General features: G+C 30.5%; 5 protein-coding genes across 5 annotated transcripts in view; all 5 read left to right on the top strand.

Annotated features, from left to right (window-relative positions):
- The window catches only part of LOC117182825 (zinc finger protein 271-like), a 13696-nt gene extending 9848 nt beyond the window's left edge, over positions 1-3848 (top strand). Inside the window, exons 5-6 of the mRNA XM_033375933.1 lie at positions 2668-2835; positions 2914-3848. Coding sequence (XP_033231824.1) covers positions 2668-2835; positions 2914-3788 — 1043 coding nt within the window. The 3' untranslated portion in view covers positions 3789-3848. The remainder of the gene's footprint in view (positions 1-2667; positions 2836-2913) is intronic.
- Positions 3849-5105: 1257 nt separating this feature from the next.
- On the top strand, positions 5106-6341 carry LOC117182824 (zinc finger protein 70-like). The gene is made up of 3 exons (XM_033375932.1): positions 5106-5127; positions 5237-5401; positions 5476-6341. The coding sequence occupies exons 1-3, from the start codon at positions 5106-5108 to the stop codon at positions 6174-6176; spliced, it is 888 nt and encodes a 295-aa protein (XP_033231823.1). The 3' UTR covers positions 6177-6341.
- A 224-nt stretch (positions 6342-6565) lies between these two features.
- Positions 6566-8688, top strand: LOC117182823 (zinc finger protein 676-like). The gene is made up of 3 exons (XM_033375931.1): positions 6566-6596; positions 7555-7719; positions 7798-8688. Exons 1-3 carry the CDS (start codon positions 6566-6568, stop codon positions 8322-8324), a joined length of 723 nt encoding a protein of 240 aa, XP_033231822.1. The 3' UTR covers positions 8325-8688.
- A 4140-nt stretch (positions 8689-12828) lies between these two features.
- On the top strand, positions 12829-14590 carry LOC117182822 (zinc finger protein 737-like). The gene is made up of 3 exons (XM_033375930.1): positions 12829-12832; positions 12918-13082; positions 13162-14590. The coding sequence occupies exons 1-3, from the start codon at positions 12829-12831 to the stop codon at positions 14031-14033; spliced, it is 1041 nt and encodes a 346-aa protein (XP_033231821.1). The 3' UTR covers positions 14034-14590.
- Positions 14591-17367: 2777 nt separating this feature from the next.
- Positions 17368-19944, top strand: part of LOC117182821 (zinc finger protein 257-like) — a 4997-nt gene continuing 2420 nt past the window's right edge. The window contains exons 1-2 of the mRNA XM_033375929.1: positions 17368-17438; positions 17698-17864. Coding sequence (XP_033231820.1) covers positions 17368-17438; positions 17698-17864 — 238 coding nt within the window. The remainder of the gene's footprint in view (positions 17439-17697; positions 17865-19944) is intronic.

Here is a 19944-nt window from a genome sequence, read left to right as displayed (position 1 = left end):
GATTTATTTAAAATAATTACTTGTACCATTAACACCTAGCTAAAAATTAGCGTTATTTTCTTGAATTAAGAGATTTATTCTGATCCCTCTAATAGCTTAATTGGAAAAGCACCTCACTGCAAATCAGAAGTTTTGTGGTTCGATTCCCAATGGAGTGAAGAAGGAGTAGGATCTTTTTTCGAGAAATAATTTTAATTTCAATTTCATGAATTGAATAAATAAAAATAAGTGTTTTAATAAGTTAACGTCATTCAACCCATTTACTATTTTTGCATTAATTCCTCGAGCCTCAGCAGCGCTAAAATTGGAAAACATTGCAAAAAAAATCACTTACCATAAGTTGAATCGCTTTTGACAAATTATTTTAACTAGCTTTAACGTATCCGGGCATACTTATACTCAATAAAAATAAACCCCTTTTATCCAAAAACAGTTGAGGATTAATTATTTGAGTTATTTTTATTAAACTAACCAAGTATTTTCTGCTACTTTTGTGACGGATGACATCATACCACGTGTTTCAAACTATCATGAATTCTTTAAGAATCAAAGATTACAAAAAAGAATTGAGTATAAGGCAAGTTACTGTAAATTGAAAAAACGAGTCACTGAGAAACCTCTGCAGAGTGAACTTATCAAATCCGCTTTTAAAAAAGGAACAAAAAACCATAAAAAAAATATCAGAAAAGTAGCTTGTCAAAACACATTACTTCATGACATATGAAATAATAATAAAGTACACCTAACACTGGAAACGTACACAAGTCGAAAAAATCCTTCTTCCCCTCAACGCATACGATATTTTTTTTGTAACAAACGGATGATTTCCGACACAACTCGATATACAGTCATAATTTCAGCCCAAGTTAGATTTCGGCTAAAGGAAGCATGATTCACGGTCATTTTGAGGGTAGTTTGTGGTAACTCACCACTAATTGCTTAAAATGATTTTTTTAAATGTCTATAAATTTCCGGAAATTTGCGGTCATTTATGATAATTTTACAAGTGAATATGATAATTTACCATAAATTACCTAAAATCCAATTTTAAACATTTTAAAAAATTTTCGGGAATTTATTAAATTTTTGTTAATTTATGGTAATACTACGGGTAATTTATCGTAACTTGAGATAAATTACACAAAATTCATTTCAAACATTTTTATACTTTTTTGGAAATTTATAGAAATTTTTGGCCATTTATGGTGATTGTATAGGTAAATATGGTAAATTGCCATAAATTACCCAAAATTCCTGTTTATGCATTTTTATAAATTTCCGAAAAATTATGAAATATTTTGCTAATTTATGGAAATATTACTTAAGATACACTACACAAAATTAAATTTAAGAATTTCTATAAATTTACGGAAATTTCTATAAATTTACGGAAATTTGTGGTAATTTGATCAATTATATTATGTATGGTAACATTCCATAGATTACCGCAAACTAGTAATATCTGCTACCAAAATTTCCTCACAGTTTTACGGTGAGTAGGCTGATTTTGTCGTAAAGTGCCCCGCCTCATATGCATGAAAAGAGTTTCAACGTTATACTCCACTTTACATTCTGAAGTTTGGGGTAGGTAGATTTACTTCTCTTAGATATTGACATAAATTACTTTTCTCAAATCGATAGTTTGTTTTACGTTTTGTTTATTACGGCCAAATATTATATGTATGAGAAGCTATGATTTGATCATCAGCTTCTTTTTAATTCAGCAGCAAATGTAAACTATTCATTAATGACATTGAAGACTCTACAGACCAATGCGTAGAGAGGCAGAGTCGTTTTTACAAAAACCTGCGTATTACGAACAAATAAGATTATTTTCGTCATATGTATTCATGAATGTAATGTCGAATGTTTTAAAAATGAGAATAATTAGGTATTTCATATTGAGACTGTTGAACAATTGTATAAAAAATTTGGTTTCGTGTGTCATATACTACTAATGTTACATATACACCAAACTCTAGGTTTTAATCCAGTGTTGGGAATTCAAGCCTTGGTCACGAACGGGGGATTCAAACGTAAGCATTCGGGGCCGTCTGAGCCGTTACCACATGGAGAGAAATTTCAAGATATCAATTCACGGAAGCCCGTGATTTTAGAGCTACAATTTTTACGTGCTTCAAAGTCTCGGACTCTATGATCTAAAGGTATAAAATTCGAGACCTGGGAGCAAAGGAGTTCTCGCGCCAAAGCATGATAAAATCAAGAAGCAATTCCGTGAAACAATCTCTCGAAATTTCTCTCCATGCAATTTCAATACATATAAAAAAAATTATTGCATTTTCCTTTGTAATATTGCATTAACGAATTTACTCGATTCTGAGAGGATAAAATACTCATTTTGTCTAAGATTTAGATCGTTTCTGTCATAACTGAATTTACGAGAAACAAGAAGTTGTTGGATCTAATACATTCAACTGATATATGTATGACATTTTTAAATCTCAATACTACATTCTGTTGGGTAATTACTGTTAAAGTGGGTTAGTGTGCGTAATGACTAGTAATTGAGTCAAAGCTGCATGATCCTTTGTTTGTGTTCGTCTTATCTTTATTTTTTGCAAAATACGAATCACCTGTAGAAATAGGAAATCAACTATTTACATTTACAAAACTGCCGTTTGTAACTTTTACGTTATAATTTTCTAGATCATCAGAATTCAAAGACTGCATTAAAGAAATCAACTGGAAAACAGACTGGTGGCCTACATCCTTGTAAAACCACTCACTTTTCTTCTGGAAATAAGTCTACTATCAAGACTCTAATTGAATACGACATGGATGCAACTTTAGAAATCAAGGAAGAATGCATCCATGGTATGTATATTTTAATAAAAATATTTCTGATGAAACTATAAAAATGATATTGCGTATGACATTTTGTTAAATTCTCAGGTACAGAGACAAACACAGTCGAGAAACGGAATAAAACGTTTGAGACAACATTTTATACCGTCGATATAAAAAGAGATGAGATTTTGGATGCTGAGCGGACTCTCAAGAAGCAGGAAGTTCAGGAATCAAAACAGGAAATGAAACACACATGCGAAAAGTGTGCTCGAACCTATAAATATAGAAAGAATTTGAATGAGCACCTAAAATACGAATGTGGCGTCATGCCACAGTTCAGTTGTAAATTTTGCCCTAAACTATTTAAACGGAAAAGTGATATGAATGCCCATGTGAATCGCATGCATCACAAGGGAACCTCAAAAAAACCGGTATTGAAGCACAATTGCGACAAATGTGCACGAAGTTACAATTGGCTAAGAGATTTAAGTCGACACAAACGCTTAGTACATACTGCAGTCAAACCAGAATTCACTTGCGATTACTGCGGATTTAAAACTAATGTAAAAAGTACCTTGGCGGAACACATTCCTTTACGCCACTTACAAGCATCGAAAAAGAGGCGAAATTGCGATAAATGTTCACGAAGTTACACGTGGTTAAGTGCCTTAAATCGACACAAACGTTTGCACCACGCAATGGTTAAACCGCAATTTACTTGCGATTTTTGCGGATATAAAACACGTGTGAAAAATACTTTATCCGATCACATTCATTCACGACATTTACACACACCAAAACAAAAGCTTTATTGCAACAAATGTTCACGAAGTTACACATGGTCAAGTGCTTTAAACCGACACAAACGTATGCACCACGCAACGTTTAAAACAAAATTTATTTGCGATTTTTGCGGACATAAAGCACATGAGAAATCAAACTTGTCAAAACACATTGCTCTACGCCATCTAAGACAATAATAACGTACAAAAAACATTAAACTGTTGGAAAATTCTAATAAAGAAATTTTAAGCAATAAATTGAGAAAATTCTTTTTTACACTATATTGAATTGTTGTGTCCTTAAATAAATGACTTATCGTTATTTCTGACTATATCGAAAATAATTATTTTTTAATTTTTAAATTAATTTTTTTTCCTGAAAAAAAATCTACTCACATCGATCCATTGGGAATCGAACCACAGTACTTCTAATTTCTGTTTGGGTGCTTTTCCAATTAAGCTATCAGAAAGACCGAAAGAAGAATCCTATTTCAATTCCCAGTCGAGAGGAGTAGATCTTTTTTCAGACCAAAATTTATTATGAAAATTAAAAAAAAATATTTTCGATCTAGTCAGAATTTACGTTAAGTATTTTTTCTCTAATTTCACGGATTTTGGATTGAAATTTCTACTGATCGCTGGTGACTACCTCAGATTGACGTAAATGACTTTTGTTAATTATATAATTTGTTATTGTGTGTTTTGTTTATTTAACAAAAATTATTATACGAGACTTTATAGATTGATACCCACTTTTTTAGATTTATTAACAAGTGTTAACATCAATTTATAATAGATATTCGGGTTCCAATCGTGTAAAAAACTACAAATTTTGCCGACGTTTCGTGAACATTGCAGTTCACTTCTTCAGGGCTGACCTAAAACTGAAAAACATTGAAAACATGCTTTTGGAGAAAAAGGTATCTTAAGTTGGCGAGTGCTACATCTTTTCTTCAAATACGAAATTTACCTTTTTCAGGTAACTGCGGAGATATAAGTATAATTTAAAAAGGTAAAGGGTGCATTTAAGTATGGTTTCCCATCAAAATTCCAAATAGATACTTTTGGTCGCAAAAATGCGAATCCTAAATTTTGCCACTAAAAAGCGAATATTTCCTGAACTACGGTAGACAAAGTGGGCCCTTTTCTTGCGAAACATCATATATGTATTAATTTAAATATTACTGCATGATGCTTTTGTGATTGTCCATCTTTTCAATCATGAAGAAAGTGCAGGATTTTACCTAGAAATAAAACTGCTGAAATTGAAACGTGTTGTTTATTTAAACAAGTCATAATATTATAGAATGCAGTAAACAAATTATATTCTTCCAGGGCTGCAAAGGTCTACCGAACAAATCTCACGAGCGAAGAAGAAAATATCAACCTAGAATTGATGGCAAATCAAAAATGTTAAATTGATATATAAATATATATGATATTCTTTTAATTTTAACAATACATTCTTTTATAATTTAAATTTCTTCCAAGTAGATTTACTAGTAGGTTTACTGCATGATCTTCCTAAAGACATTGGGTAATTTAATGTGATTTTATGTAGGTTATTAATCTCATATTCATTGCGAAATAACAATTAAAATTATCGTTAATTTATATTTTTTGAAATTCATCTTATAATTTTCTAGACTATCAGATGAAAAGTGAGTCGAAGAAATCGACTGGAAGACGGGATGGTGGGCCATATGTTCGTACAACTACCGATGTTCCTTTTGACAATAAGTTTGGTGCCATGACTTCAATTGAGTACGCCATTGATGAAAGTTTGGACATCAAGGAAGAAAACGTCCAAGGTATGACTATTTTATTTGAAATACACTTAATGAAACTATAAAAAAATTGATATTATATTTTGTTAAATTTTTAGATCCAGGGACGTCCATAGTTCAGAAACGGAATGAAACATACAAATCAAAATTTTATACCGTAAACATAAGAGAAGGTGATATTTGTTATTCCAATCCCAAAGTGCAGAGCCCGAGGAAGCTAGAAATTCAGAAATCCAAACTGGGAATTAAATATACATGCAACATTTGCGCGCGAAGCTATGCGCGCAATTCATCTTTAACTGCTCATAAAAAATTTGAGTGCGGGGTCATGCCACAGTTCAGTTGTAAATTCTGCGGCCAGCTATTCAAACGGAAAAGTCACATGAATGAACATATAGATCAGGTGCATCACAAGATAAGCTCAACGAAGCCGGTATTAATGCATAAGTGTGATAAATGTTCTCGAAGTTACATTTGGCCAACTCATTTAGCTCGACACAGACGTCTAGTGCATGCAGCAGTTAAACCACAATTTATCTGCGATTTTTGCGGATACAAGACGAATACGAAATGTAACTTGGTGACACATATGAACTCACGTCACTCACAGACAACCGAATCCAAACATATATGCAACATATGCGCTCGAAATTATCGCTCGGCAAGTGGTTTATATCAACATAAACGCATAGAGCACGCAGTACTCAAACCACAATTTAATTGCGCTATTTGCGAATTCAAAACTAAACGCAAAGATTACCTGTCAAATCATATCACAGCAAAGCATTTTCACATTTAATAATTATTATTCAGATTGCCGGTCAGCTGCTTTCCCATTAAGTTATTAGAGATATCGAAAGAAGAATTTATTTTCATAAATACGCGCTATCTTAAGCCAGGTGTTACATTTATTATACGAGTCATTTTAAAGGAATCTGTATTATCATCAGAGTTAGTTACTATCGATCAGTGTGGATGTCATTCCACAATCTGTTGAATTAAAAAATAAATAAAATAAATTAGAAAATTTTTTTATTAAATTTTTCTGAAAAAGATCTTCTCACTTTGCTCCACTAGGAATCGAATCCCAGAACTGCCGACTGTCGGTGGAGGGCTTTCCCAATAAGCTTTTAGAGAGATCGAAAGAAGATCTGTTAGTATGTATACAAAATACTGTATTTCTACACAATGCAGAAGCGGATGTTACGTTATTTGATTTGTATAATTTTTCGTCTAATATAAAATATTATTGCATTTTATGTTATAATATTATACTATAGCGAATGTATTTTATTCTGAGATAATAAAATAAAGTACTTTTTTAATTTGATATAATTATTTAATTTTTTTTGCAGATGCGTTTGCGATTTTGTTTCTTCCTGATAATGTAAATAGTAAATAGAAATATAAAATTATCAATTTTTCTAATTCTATAAAATTGCGAGAAATGTATGGATGTCATTTCATACTCGTAAAATGCATAAAAGTTACCGGTCAACGAATATTGCTTACCCTGAGCGAAATTGGTCAAAATAAAAAGTTTTTTATAGTAAAAAAACAATCATTGCTTTTTTTCATCTTATTTGCTTCCAAAAATACGTGTGTAATTTTGGAATGAACTTTTAGATTTGAAAAAAAGCGAATTGAAAAAGATGCGTATTTGTATTTTCTTTAAAATGAGCCCAAGATGACATTTTTTATGGAGCCGTTTTAAAGTTATGAAATTTTTTTGGGGAAAAAAACACTTTTTTTAACGCTGAATATCTCGGAATATATGCATTATGGAAAAAACTCCAAAAAGCAAAAAATGTTTTTACGTATATAATAAGTGTGTATAAAGAAAAAATAATGCTGGGAATTTTTTTTTAATTTTCACCATTTTTTTTAAATTAATATTTTCTAAACTTTATGCATAAAATAATATAGTTATTAATCTGTGCATGATATTTTCTTTATGTTCGTTCTATCTTTTTTTTGTTGTGTGTCAAAATTGGAATCTGCTACAGAAATAGAAAACGAAAGATTTAAATTTATGAAATATTTTCTCAGCACTATTGTGTAGTGTAATGTGATTCTGTAAGACGTCATTAATTAAATCTACACGTATATCTACTGAAAAAGAGGGATTAAAATTATGGAAAATGGCTACTTTTAACTATCACGTCATAATGTTCTAGATTGCCATATCAAACGTGAGCCAAATGAATCAACTGGAAGAGAGGTTGGTGCGTCATATACTAATACAACTACTCGCATTTCTACGGACAAAAAGTTTGATTCCAAGACTTTAATTGAATATCACAATGACGTGACTTTGGAAATTAAGGAAGAAATCATCCAAGGTATGACCATTGAAATTTAAATATCTTGAGTAAAACTATTAAAAAGTAATCGCATAATACATTTTATTATATTTTCAGATCCCAAAAGAATTTTAGTCCAGAAAAGTAATAAGACATCAAAATCGATTCATAATTGCGATAAATGTTCGCGAAGTTACAATTGGATGACTAATTTAAATCGACATAAACGTTTACATCACATGGCTGTCAATCCGAAGTTTACTTGCGATTGTTGTGGCTATGAAACAAATCGGCAAAATAACTTGATAAAGCACATTAATTCTTCCCACTCACATAAAACGAGAACGAGGCATAAATGTGACAAGTGTTCTCGAAGTTACAGATACTCGAATACCTTAAATCGTCACAAACGTTTAGAACATGCAACGACCAGACCACAATTTACTTGCGATTTTTGCGGATATCAAACAAATGTGAAATATAGCTTGGCAAAACACATTACTTCACGCCACTCACAGACATTGAAATCGAGGCATAAATGCGACAAATGTTCGCGAAGTTACGCTTGGTTAAGTCATTTGAATAGACATAAACGAGTAGAACATGTTGCAAGCAAACCAAAATCTACTTTACTACAAAACTAAACGCAAATACTGCAAATATTTCTATTATTACACGCATACGACACTTCAATCTTTAGTATATTTCCCATACAGTTTGAAAACATTCTTTTGTGCATTCCATTAAATGCTTGATATCTCTAATTACTTTTTGTGAAATGCACTACATAATACTAGACTGCACTTTTTAAAGTGGCGAAAAGGTTTTTTGCTCTGCATCTAAATAAATATAAATTACTTTTTATGGGTTTTGGATTTGTTATCATATGTTTTTCGTATTTGAAGAAATAAAGTTATGGGAAACTCTTAACAACCATTTTTTTATTACTGGCTGGTGTTAACTATTAGGAATTTAATGTTGTGTCTGTTAAATTTGTTTGATGAAATTTATATACAATACAGAAGCAGATGGTATTTTATTTGGTATAGTATTTATATTTTTTAGATATTACTGCACTTTCTTCTATAATATTATATCATAACGAATGTATTTTATTTTTAGACAATAAAATAATAATTTGTCTAATGTTCAGGTACTTCCTTTTAATTTAAAATACTCATTTGATTTCCTCTGCAGGTGCTTTTGAGATTGTCCGTCTTCTCAATGATCTAAATAATGCAGAAATATAAATATCTGCATTTTTGAAATTTTATAATATTGGGGAAGTTTATAATTGTAATATATCAAATTAATTCACTTAAATTATTATAATTATAATACTGCAGTCTTCTATAATCTAAATTGTGTCCTAGTAGAATATAGTCTACTGTGAATAATTATTCTTAATTGAGTTAAGGTTTACTGCTTGATATTCTTCTTGTATTCGTCCTACATTTTTTCTTGTGCATGAAAAGTCGAATCTCCCTTAGAAATAGGAAATAGAAGATTTAAATGTTCGAAATATTTTCTCAGCGTTTTTGCATCGTGTATCGGTCATTAATTAAATCTAAACCTACTGGAAGATAAGGATTCGGTTAAATAAAAATTGCTATTTTTAAATCTCACGTTATAAATTTCTAGATCATCAGATTAATAAGACTCTATCCAAGAAATTATCTTTGTAGAACTACTCTTATTTCTTCTGGCCAGAATTCTGCTGCCAAGACTTTAATTGAATATGACAATGACAAAACTTTGCAAATCAAAAAAAAAATTATTCAGTGTTTTGCGATTTTCTCTATTCTTAATTATCTGAATATACGGAAGTTCGTCCAGAAATACATTTTAAAAAATTTTATATAATTAAGTATATATATAAATTACATATTGCAAATAAAATATTTGAAATGAAACTATAAGAAGCAACTGATGCAGATTACTTCAGGAAAAAATGCATCCAAAGCGAAAGAGCGCCATAAGCGAACGGATTAAATTTTTGATTCAAGCACAACATTTACCTACTTCTGGTCACTTGCGAAACATAGGTATAATTTAAACTACAAAGCATACATTGAACCCTGTAAAAAAAAGTATCATTCGTTTAAAAGAAAAGAAATTTCCTAATTTGTATTTTGCCCAGAAAATGCACCCAAAAAATGCAAAATAGAAATTTTTTATCAAATGTATGCTAAAGTCGATATTACAAAAAAATTCAGCATGAATTATTTTTATCCATAAGTGATGAGTTTCAAGTCTTTTTTCAATTTTTAATTTACGAAACATATAATATTTGTTCAAACCATTTCTTCCCCCTATAAATTCTTCAAGGTTATTTAGCATTTATTTAACCAATTTTCATATTTGCAATAATTGTTTTCGCTGTAAACTGTGAAAATATATTATTTCCTAGAGTAAGAAAAACAATTGACGGATGTTGAGAGAAATAGTTAGAGAAAAGTATACTTTTTCTCATTTCATACACTGTCTCGGTTACAATTTAGTATTTTTTTCTCAGATTTATACCCCAATAGTTTAAATAATAATAATTCATTCAAAGCAGTTTTTCAGTACGGCTGGGATACGTATTTTTTCAGATCCTCGCCTAAGAATGCAATCGACTGCGTTTTTGATTCAGTTAATCGATTTAAAATGAATCTGTTATATCATCAGCGAGTGGTACTTTACCGACAGTAGATAACCCTCTACAACCGTGGAGGCAGAAAATCCACAATATCAATCAAGTCAAGAATATTCAATAACAGAAAGTGCTTAACGTCTTGATCAAACTAGAGGGAAAATAATTTTTTCACATTCAAATTCAAAATTAATTTTTTTTTGAAAAAGAGATCTATTTTTTACTTCCACTGGGAATCGAACCACAGAACTTCTGATTTCGGTCAGGTGCTTTTCCATTAAGCTATTAGAGATATCAGAATTAGTTCTTATTCAGTTAGTTAATTATTTAATTAGTTAATTAGTTGATTATGTCTTCTTCAGATCAGTTCTCATTCTGATCTCTCGCATAGCTTAATGGAAAAGCACCTGACCGGAAATCAAAAAATCCGTGTTTCGATTACTAGTGGAGCGAAAAGAGAATGATCTTTTTTTCAAGAAAAAATTTAATTTAAAATTTTGAAAAAATTATTTTCCGTCTAGTCTGATTAATATTTTAAGCATTTTCTGTTATTGAAGATTATTAACTTGATCGATATTGTGGATTTTCTGCCTTCACGGTTATGAAAGATTATCCACTGTCGGTAAAGAACTATTCGCTGATAATATTACATATTAATTTTAAATAACTACTTGTACCATTAACACCTTGCTAAAAACTATTATATTACTTCTAACAATCGTTAGTTGTGTCATTAGTTGCAAGAAAGAATACCTTTTTATGATTTGCAGGATAAAATTGTTTATACAAATAAAAATGGTTTAAATTTCTACTTGTAGCGTTCGTGTTATATTTTTCTAGATAGTCACATCGCAAGTAAGTCAAAGAAACAAACTGAAAAAAAGAATGGTGGGCCATATTCTTGTAGAACTACTCACATTTCATTTGGCAATAAATCTGGTGCCAAGACTTAATCAAACACGAAATTGATGATACTTTTAAAAAAGCCACTGGATATTAAATTTTGTTACATTTTCAGATTAAGAGACAATTACAGTCCAGAAATGGAATGAACCAAACGAGTCAAAATTTTGTACCGTATATATAAGAGAAGATAATATTTTGAAGGTTAAGCCCAAACCGCAGAACCTAAAGAAGCAGGAAATTCCGGAATCAAAACAGGAAATGAATTACACTTGCAAAAAGTGTGCTCGATCCTATAAAAAAAATCTTATATGATTTATCATCAAAAATTTAACTGTGAGGTTATTCCACAGTTCAGTTGTCAATTCTGCGGCAAACTATTTAAACAAAAATAGGTTATCGCGTGCATCACAACACAAGCAAACAATATACATCGCTATTGAAGCATAAATGCGACAAATGTTCTCGAAGTTACAATTGGCTGTATGATTTGACTCGAAATAAACGTGTACATCATGCAGAAGTCAAACCACAATTTTTTTGCGATTATTGCGAATATAAAACGAATATGAAAAGAAATATGTTTAAACACATTACTTCACGACACTCGCAGATATTTAAATTAAGGAATAAATGTGACAAGTGCCCTCGAAGTTATGCTACTTTAGGTGGTTTAAACCAGCATAAACGCTTAGAACATGCCGCCATCAAACCACAATTATTTTGCGATATTTGCGGATATGAATCGAATGTGATAGGTAACTTGGTATCACATATTATTTCACGCCACTCACAGGCATCGAAATCCAGTATAATTGCGACGAATGTTCTCGAAGTTATACATGGTTAAGTGCTTTGAGGCGACCCAAATTTTAGAACATGCAGCAGTCAAAACACTGTTTATTTGCGACTACTGTGGCCACTATACAGTCGTGGCTGTTTAATTTTTATGTTAAAAACGTATTTTTGTGTGTCATTAATAAGTAAATTTAGTTATCATAAATGTATAATACTTTATATATGTACTATTCAGAAACTAGTAATGCGTTATCCAATATGTAAGATTTATTATTCACTATAAAAATATTGCATTTTATAGACACTATAATATTATACATTAATGAAAGTATTCTATTCTGAAAGAATAGAATGTTCATTTGTCTAAGATTGAGATACTTTCTTTTACCTTAATATAATAATTTAATTTTTGCTGTATAATGATTTTGTGATTGTCCATCATCCTGATGATCTAAATAGTGCAGGAGTTTACCTTGAAATGAAATTAAAGAAACATAAACTTGTGAATTTTGCAACATAATGTCTTCGTTTTTTTTGTTTTGTTAAAATTTGAATCTCCTTCAGAAATAGGAAACAAAAGACTTAAATTTATAAAATATGTTCTCAAAGCCATTGGGTATCTGTGATACCTGCTGTAATATAAATTTCCTTCATGTAGATCTATTAATAAGTTTACTGCATGAACTTTTCTTTGTTTTCGTTGTATCTTTTTTGTTTCGTGTAAATTTGAATCTCCACCAAAAATAAGAAGCGAAAGATTTAAATTGATTTAACATGTCCTCAAATCCATTAGGTAGTTAATGTGATTGAAAATGGGTAATTAATTAAATATGTTTGCTTTAAGATAAGCACCGTGATCAGCAGGAATTGCTATTGTAATTGTAATGATATAATATTCTAGATATACATATCAAGAGTGAATCGAAGAAATCAACAGGAATACAGGATACTAACCCACATTCTCGTACAACTACACAAACTTCTTCTGACAATAAGTCTACTAACAAGACTTTAATTGAATACGACAATGATGAAACTTTGGATATCAAGGAAGGAATCATCCAAGGTATGACTATTTAAATTCAATTTTTCTTGATGCAACTTTAAAAAAATCTATTGCATATTACATTTTATTAAACTTTTAGTTCCAGAGACAATTGCAGTCAATAAAGGGAATAAATCAAATGAGTCTATAGTTTGCACTGTACATATGAAAAAAGATGATATTTTAGGTGTAGAGCATAAACCGGAGAACCAAAAGAAGCAGGAAATTCGGGAAACAGAACAGACAAAGAAGCACGTATGCAAGACATGTGCTCGAAGCTATAAAAATAAACAGAGTTTGACTTATCATCGAAAATTCGAATGTGGCGTCATGCCACAGTTCAGTTGCAAACTGTGCAGCAAACAATTTAAACGAAAATATAATATGAATGAGCATATACGTCGCGAGCATTATAAGACAAGGCATAACTGCGACGAATGTGCGCGAAGTTACAAATGGCCAGAATCTTTAGCTGAACATAAAAGTTTAGTACATGCAGCAGTCAAACCACAATTTGTTTGCGATTTTTGCTCATATAAATTCAATAAGAAAGTGTATTTGATCAAGCACATGAATGTAGTCCACTCTGGCCCTTTGAAACACGAAAAAGTTGAACTACATTTTGTTTGCGATTTTTGCACTTATAAAACATATCGGAAAAATAGCTTCGTAAAACACATTAATTGTCACCACTCACAGACATTTAATTTAAGCCATAAATGCGACAAATGTTCGCGAAGTTACTTTTGTTTAAGTGCTTTAAATAGACATAGGCGTAAAAGTCACTCACAAATTTCGCAATCTAGTCATACATGTGGCATATGCTCTCGAAATTATCATACGGAAAGTAGTTTATATCAACATAAACGTAGAGAACACGGATCACTCAAACCACAATTTAATTGTGCCTTTTGCGCTTATAAAACGAATCGCAAAGATTACTTGTCAAGTCATATTTCTCGTATTCATTGAAAAAAACTCTTTTGTGTGTAACATTAAATGCTTCTAAACCTCAAATTAATTTTTGTGAAATTCACAACATAATACTCAATAGCAAATTCTAAATATCTAAAAAGGTATATTTGCTCTACATCGATATAAACAGAACTTAATTTTCTTCATTGTCGGATTTGTTATTATAGATTCTTCGCGTTTGGAAAAATACGATATAGCTATGAGAAGCTATTAATAATCAAATTCTTTTTGTATCACGATTAATGTCACGATGATTGTTTGTAATGACGATAGTGTTGACAATAAGGATTTTCAATTTGTGACGGTTGAATTTTGTTGAAAAAAATTGTCCTTATGTGAGACGCAAATCAATAAAGTTAGTGAGCATCTATATAAAATACCGTATTTCTATACAATACAGATGCACATGATTTTGTCATTTTCTTTCAGCTTAATAATCTGAAAAGTGCAGAGGTTCCCTTAGAAATAAAATAAAGGAAATATAAATTTGTGAATTTTTTTAATGCCCCCCGCAGTTTCTCAGGACAGCAGGACGAGAGCGGTTGTGGCAGTCGTCTTGGAAGGGCCGCAGTGCTTCAGTTTAAAATTTTTTAAAGGCGACCTCCGACACTGGGTTGAAAGCGAGATTTTGTTGCAATATAAAATTATAACAGGCAAATTACTGATGTTATTTGTCCAGGTATAGAAGTTTCTTCCGAACGCAATTCGTTTCGAAGAATGGAAAAGTTTCTGGAGATATAATATCAAATTAGGATTTACGGCAGATACAAAATGTTGGACTAATATATTTAAGCTATTCTTTTAATTTCAATACTACATTCTCTTGTTATGTAAATTTCCTTCAAGTAGATTTAATATTAAATTTAGTGCATGCACTTTTCTTTGTGTTCGTTGTGTCTTTTTGATTGTGTGGAAATTAAAATCTCTTTCAGAAATAGGAAGCGAAAAATATAAATTGATCAAATATGTCCTTAAATCCATTAGGCATTTAATGTGATTAAAAATGGGTTTTTAATTAAATTTATATTTGCTTTAAGCTGAGTACTGAAATCAGCGTGAATTCACTAAAGTAACTATCGTGTTATAATTTTCTAGGTTCACAGACCAGGAGTAGGTGGAATGAATCAACAAGAAGAATGGGTGCTGGGCCACATTCTCGTACATCTTCTACTTACATTTCTTCTGATAATAACTCGCGTGCCAAGACTCTAATTGAATATGACAATGACGAAACTTTAGAAATAAAACAAGAATTTATCCAAGGTAGACTACTTTAATTAAAATATCCTTAATGATGATATAGAAAGCAATCTCATTTTAATTTGATGACATTTTCAGATCCAAAGACAATCACAGTCTATGAAGGGAATACATCAAATGAATCGAAATTTTGTAGTGTACACATGGAAGAAGAATATATTTTAGGGGTAAAGCCCAAACCGCAGACCCTAAAAAAGCAGGAAATTCACGAATCAGAATTGTTGCGATTGTTGCGATTATAAAATAAATCGGAAAAAATTTTTGTCATGACACATGGCTTCATGCCACCCATAGATATCCAGTTATAATTGCGACGAATGTTCTCGAAGTTACACATGGTTAAGTGCTTTGATGCGACACGAATGTTTTGATTTTTAGAACACACAGTAGTCAAAACACGATTTATTTAAGACTATTGTGGCCACTAAACAATTCAGAAAAGTAGAAAAAGTAAATTTGTTCTTCTTCGATAGCAAAATAATTCACATTTCCAAATTTCAAAATTTTGTATGATACGTTTTGTTTATTTGGATGAAATCTGAAGATGAGAAGGTATAGATTGATGACCAATTTTTTTATCATTTTTATTAACAACTGCTAAATAATCAATAATTATAAAGATAAAGTGAGTTGTGCTTGCTTAATTTTTATGATGAACATTTTAGTTGTGTGTGTCAGATATAAGTAATCGCAAATTAACATCTATATATAATACTTTATTTATGTTCTATACAGAAGCGAATAATAAGTTATTTAATATTTATATGCTTAATTATTGACTATGAAAAAATTATTGCATTTTATACTATAATTTTATTCATTAACGAATATATTCCATTTGGAGACAATAAATCACTCATTTTCTCAAGATTTTGGTATTTCTTTTAATATAATATATTAATTTAATCTTTACTGCGTGATGTAATTGTGATTCTTTTATTTTTAATGTTCTTAATAAAACATTTAGATATCAGAATTCAGAAATATAAACATATGAATTTTCTAGACTTTTATAACACTACGTAATGAAAATTACAATTGCTTTGATATAATTTTGACATTTTTTAAATCTTAATTCTACATTGATTTGTTATATAAATTCTGTATACTTTTTGTGATCATTATCTCTTTTTCTTGGTGAAGATTCAAGGTTCATTCCGGAATAGTGAATGAAAGGTTTAAATTTATATAATATGTTTTCAAATCCATTGGTCAGTGTAATATGAATTCATATAAATGAATTATTGAATCTATAAATTTATAAAAAACTTTATAAGAAAAGTATTACTGACATTTCGTTTGGCAAGCAGACTGATACCAAAACCTTAATTGAATAGGACATTGATTCTGTTCTGAGACATCGAAATAATAATTTGTCTTAGATTTATGTGCTTTCTTTTAACTTGATATATTTATTTAATTTTTACTACATGCTGCTTCTATGATCGTTTATCTTAATGCTCTAAATTGTTTGGAATTCATCTAGTTACGAGAAAATAAGACGTTCTTAGATATTAAATGTTAAATTGGGATTTAAAGCAGATAGAACAAAAATAAACTGATATAAAAAAAATATGCTGAATAATATAAACTGATATATTTATATTCTTTTAATCTTAATACTAATTTTTGTTTAATGTAAACGAAGTCCACGTGAATATAATCTGCCGTGGGTATTTACTGTTCTTTAACTCAGGGTTTACTGCACGACCTTCTCCTTCTGTTCATTCTACCTCTTAATTTTTAATTATATTTTATTTTTTTGAAAATTTGAATTTTCTTTAGATATAGAATATTAAATTAAATAATTAATAATAAAATAATAAAAAATTAAATAAATTTCACTTAATGCATTAAGAATATTTCTAAAGAATATGCCTATAAGAATATGGCCATCTTAATATTAGAATATAGTTTTTTTCGTTGAGAGAAATGCCCTCTTGTGACAAAAGGATCTTTCTTAACGTAAATGGAATTTCCTCTCAAATATGCGACTAACTCTAATAGTTTGCGACAAAGTTCAGCTAAGCTTCGTGTAAAATAATTCTGTTTGTGTAAAACATAAACAAAAATGCAAGAGGACGATGCTTTTGTTTTAAGGCTACTTTTTCTCCGAATGGTAGCCTTCTGTGGTAAGTCACTGTTAGTTGAGTCAAGCTGTACGGCATAATCTTCTCTTTGTATTCGTCCTATTTTTGTGTGTGTGGAAATTCGAATTTCCTTTTGAAATAGGAAACCAAAGATTTTAATTAATATTATATACGTATCCTCAATGCCATTAGGCAGTTGTAATAGAACTGGGAATTTGTTATTAATGAAATCTATATCTGCTGCTAAATAAGGATAAAAATCCTCGAAAATAATTATTACATATTTGTAACTTTCGCTTATAATTTTCTAGGTCAGCGGATTCCAAGAGTGAAGTGAAGACATCAACAGAAAGAATAGCTGATGAACCATATTCTTGTGCAATTACTTATATTTGTTCGGGCGATAATTCTGCTACCAAGACTTTAATTCATTACGACGTTAACGATACTTTGGTAATCGAGGACGAATTTATTGAAGGTATAGATTTTGCAATTAAAGTACCTTAGAAAAAACTATAAAAAATCAACTGCATTTAACATTTCCATACATTTTCAGATCAAGAGAAAATTATAGTACAGAAACGAAATGAAACAAATGAGTCTAAATTGTGTATCGTAAATATAAGAAAAGACGATATTTTGGCTGCGAAGTGCAAACTGCCGGCCCTAAAAGAACTGGAAATTCCTAAATCAAAACAGGAAATAAAGTACACATGCGAAAAGTGTGGTCGAACCTATAAACAGAAATTTCATAAGAATTATCATCAAAAATTCGAATGCGGCGTCATGATGCCACAGTTTAGTTGTAAACTGTGTGGCAAACAATTTAAACGACAATATAAAATGAATGCCCATGTACGGCGCGAACATTATAACACAAGGCATAACTACGACGAATGTGCGCGAAGTTACAAATGGCCAGAATCTTTATCTCAACACAAAAGCTTAGTGCATGCAGCAGTCAAATCACTCTTTATTGGCAATTTTTGCGGATATAAATTCAATAAGAAACAACGTTTGGAAAAATATGACTGCCGTCCACTCTAGCCGTTTGAGATTGCAAAAGTTAAACCACAATTTACTTGCAATTTTTGCATGTATAAAACAAATCGGAAAAATAGCTTCGTAAAACAAATTAATCGTCACCACTCACAGACATCGCATTTAAAACATAAATGTGACAAATTTACGTGATATTACTTTTTGTTAAATGCCGTAATGTAACTTCAAAGCATCTCAATATATAATGATTATTACGCGTGAAAAACATCAATCCTTGACATATTTCTAGTACTCATAGAAAAAAATTTTTTTGTGCATAACATTATATGCTTGTATACCTTTAATTATAACATGCTCTCGCTTTCAGTCACCCCGTTCTCAGCCTTCCTAGAATTGCTGGCTCCCGCAGTTTCTGAGGAGAGCAGGGCGAGAGCGGTTGCCACATTATATATATATATATATAAATTGCAAATTGTCTGGGCGGTGTTAGGCAAAGTCCGAAGTAGCACTTTCACTTCGGACTCTGCCTAGTTAAGTCGCGAAGTACCCGACAGGCTCAGGCAAAGTCCGGGATAAAAAGAAAACCTGCGGGGTTTACTTTTCCCACTGCAAAGTAGACTGGCTCGAGAATTTACAATTCCAAATAGTCTACAGATCGCAATTATGAACAGTTTTGAAAGTTTTTATTTTAGAAATGATCAGGATGAAATTTTTAAGAGAACTTATTGAGTACATTTATCCAATTTTGTTTTAATATATTTATTTAACACAAGTTATTTTCTAAAAACAAAAAGAAAAACTCAATATGTATCATATTTAACGTAGATACACTTAAAAACATAAATAATTCATTTTTAATATTTTTATTGTTCCAAAGTGTGAATAGCTTCAATATCTATAAAAAATACTATATTTCTATTCAATGGAGAAGCGGATGGTACGTTATTTGATCTTTATGATTTATTATCTTTAATCAAATATTATTGTGTTTTTACTATAATATTATAACATAACGCATGTGTTTTATTCAGAGACAATAATATAATCGTTTATCTAATATTTAGGTACATTCTTTTAATTTACAGTGAGAATTTAATTTTCTCTGCAGGTGCTTTTGTGAATTTCTTTCTTCCAAATAATCTAAATATTGCAGGGGTTACCTAGAAATAAAATTAAAGAAATGTTAATGTATGAATTTTTCTCATTTTATAACGTTGCGAGAAATATATGGATTTAATATATACCTTTGATCTATTTATGGCATTTTTTATTCTCAATACTGCATTCTTCTCTAATGTAAATTATGTCTAAGTAGAATACTGCATTACATTTTCTTTCTGTTCCTTCAGACTTGTTACTTACAACTCTGACTTTATAATTTTTCAGATCATCACCTTTTTTCTGGTCATAAGTCTGCTGCCAAGACTTGAATATTACATACGAGGGTGGATTGGTAAGTTTCCGGCCTGACCAAGAAAAACAACGTTTTTAAGAATTTTTTTTTTATTTCTCAACATAATCTCCTCTAAGGCTGATACATTTCTCATAGCGGTGTT

This window comes from Belonocnema kinseyi, chromosome 2, assembly GCF_010883055.1.
Source record: "Belonocnema kinseyi isolate 2016_QV_RU_SX_M_011 chromosome 2, B_treatae_v1, whole genome shotgun sequence".
Classification (NCBI taxonomy): Eukaryota; Metazoa; Arthropoda; class Insecta; order Hymenoptera; family Cynipidae; genus Belonocnema; species Belonocnema kinseyi.
The sequence above is the reverse complement of the archived record's forward strand: the minus strand, read 5'-3'. Positions and strand labels throughout refer to the sequence as shown.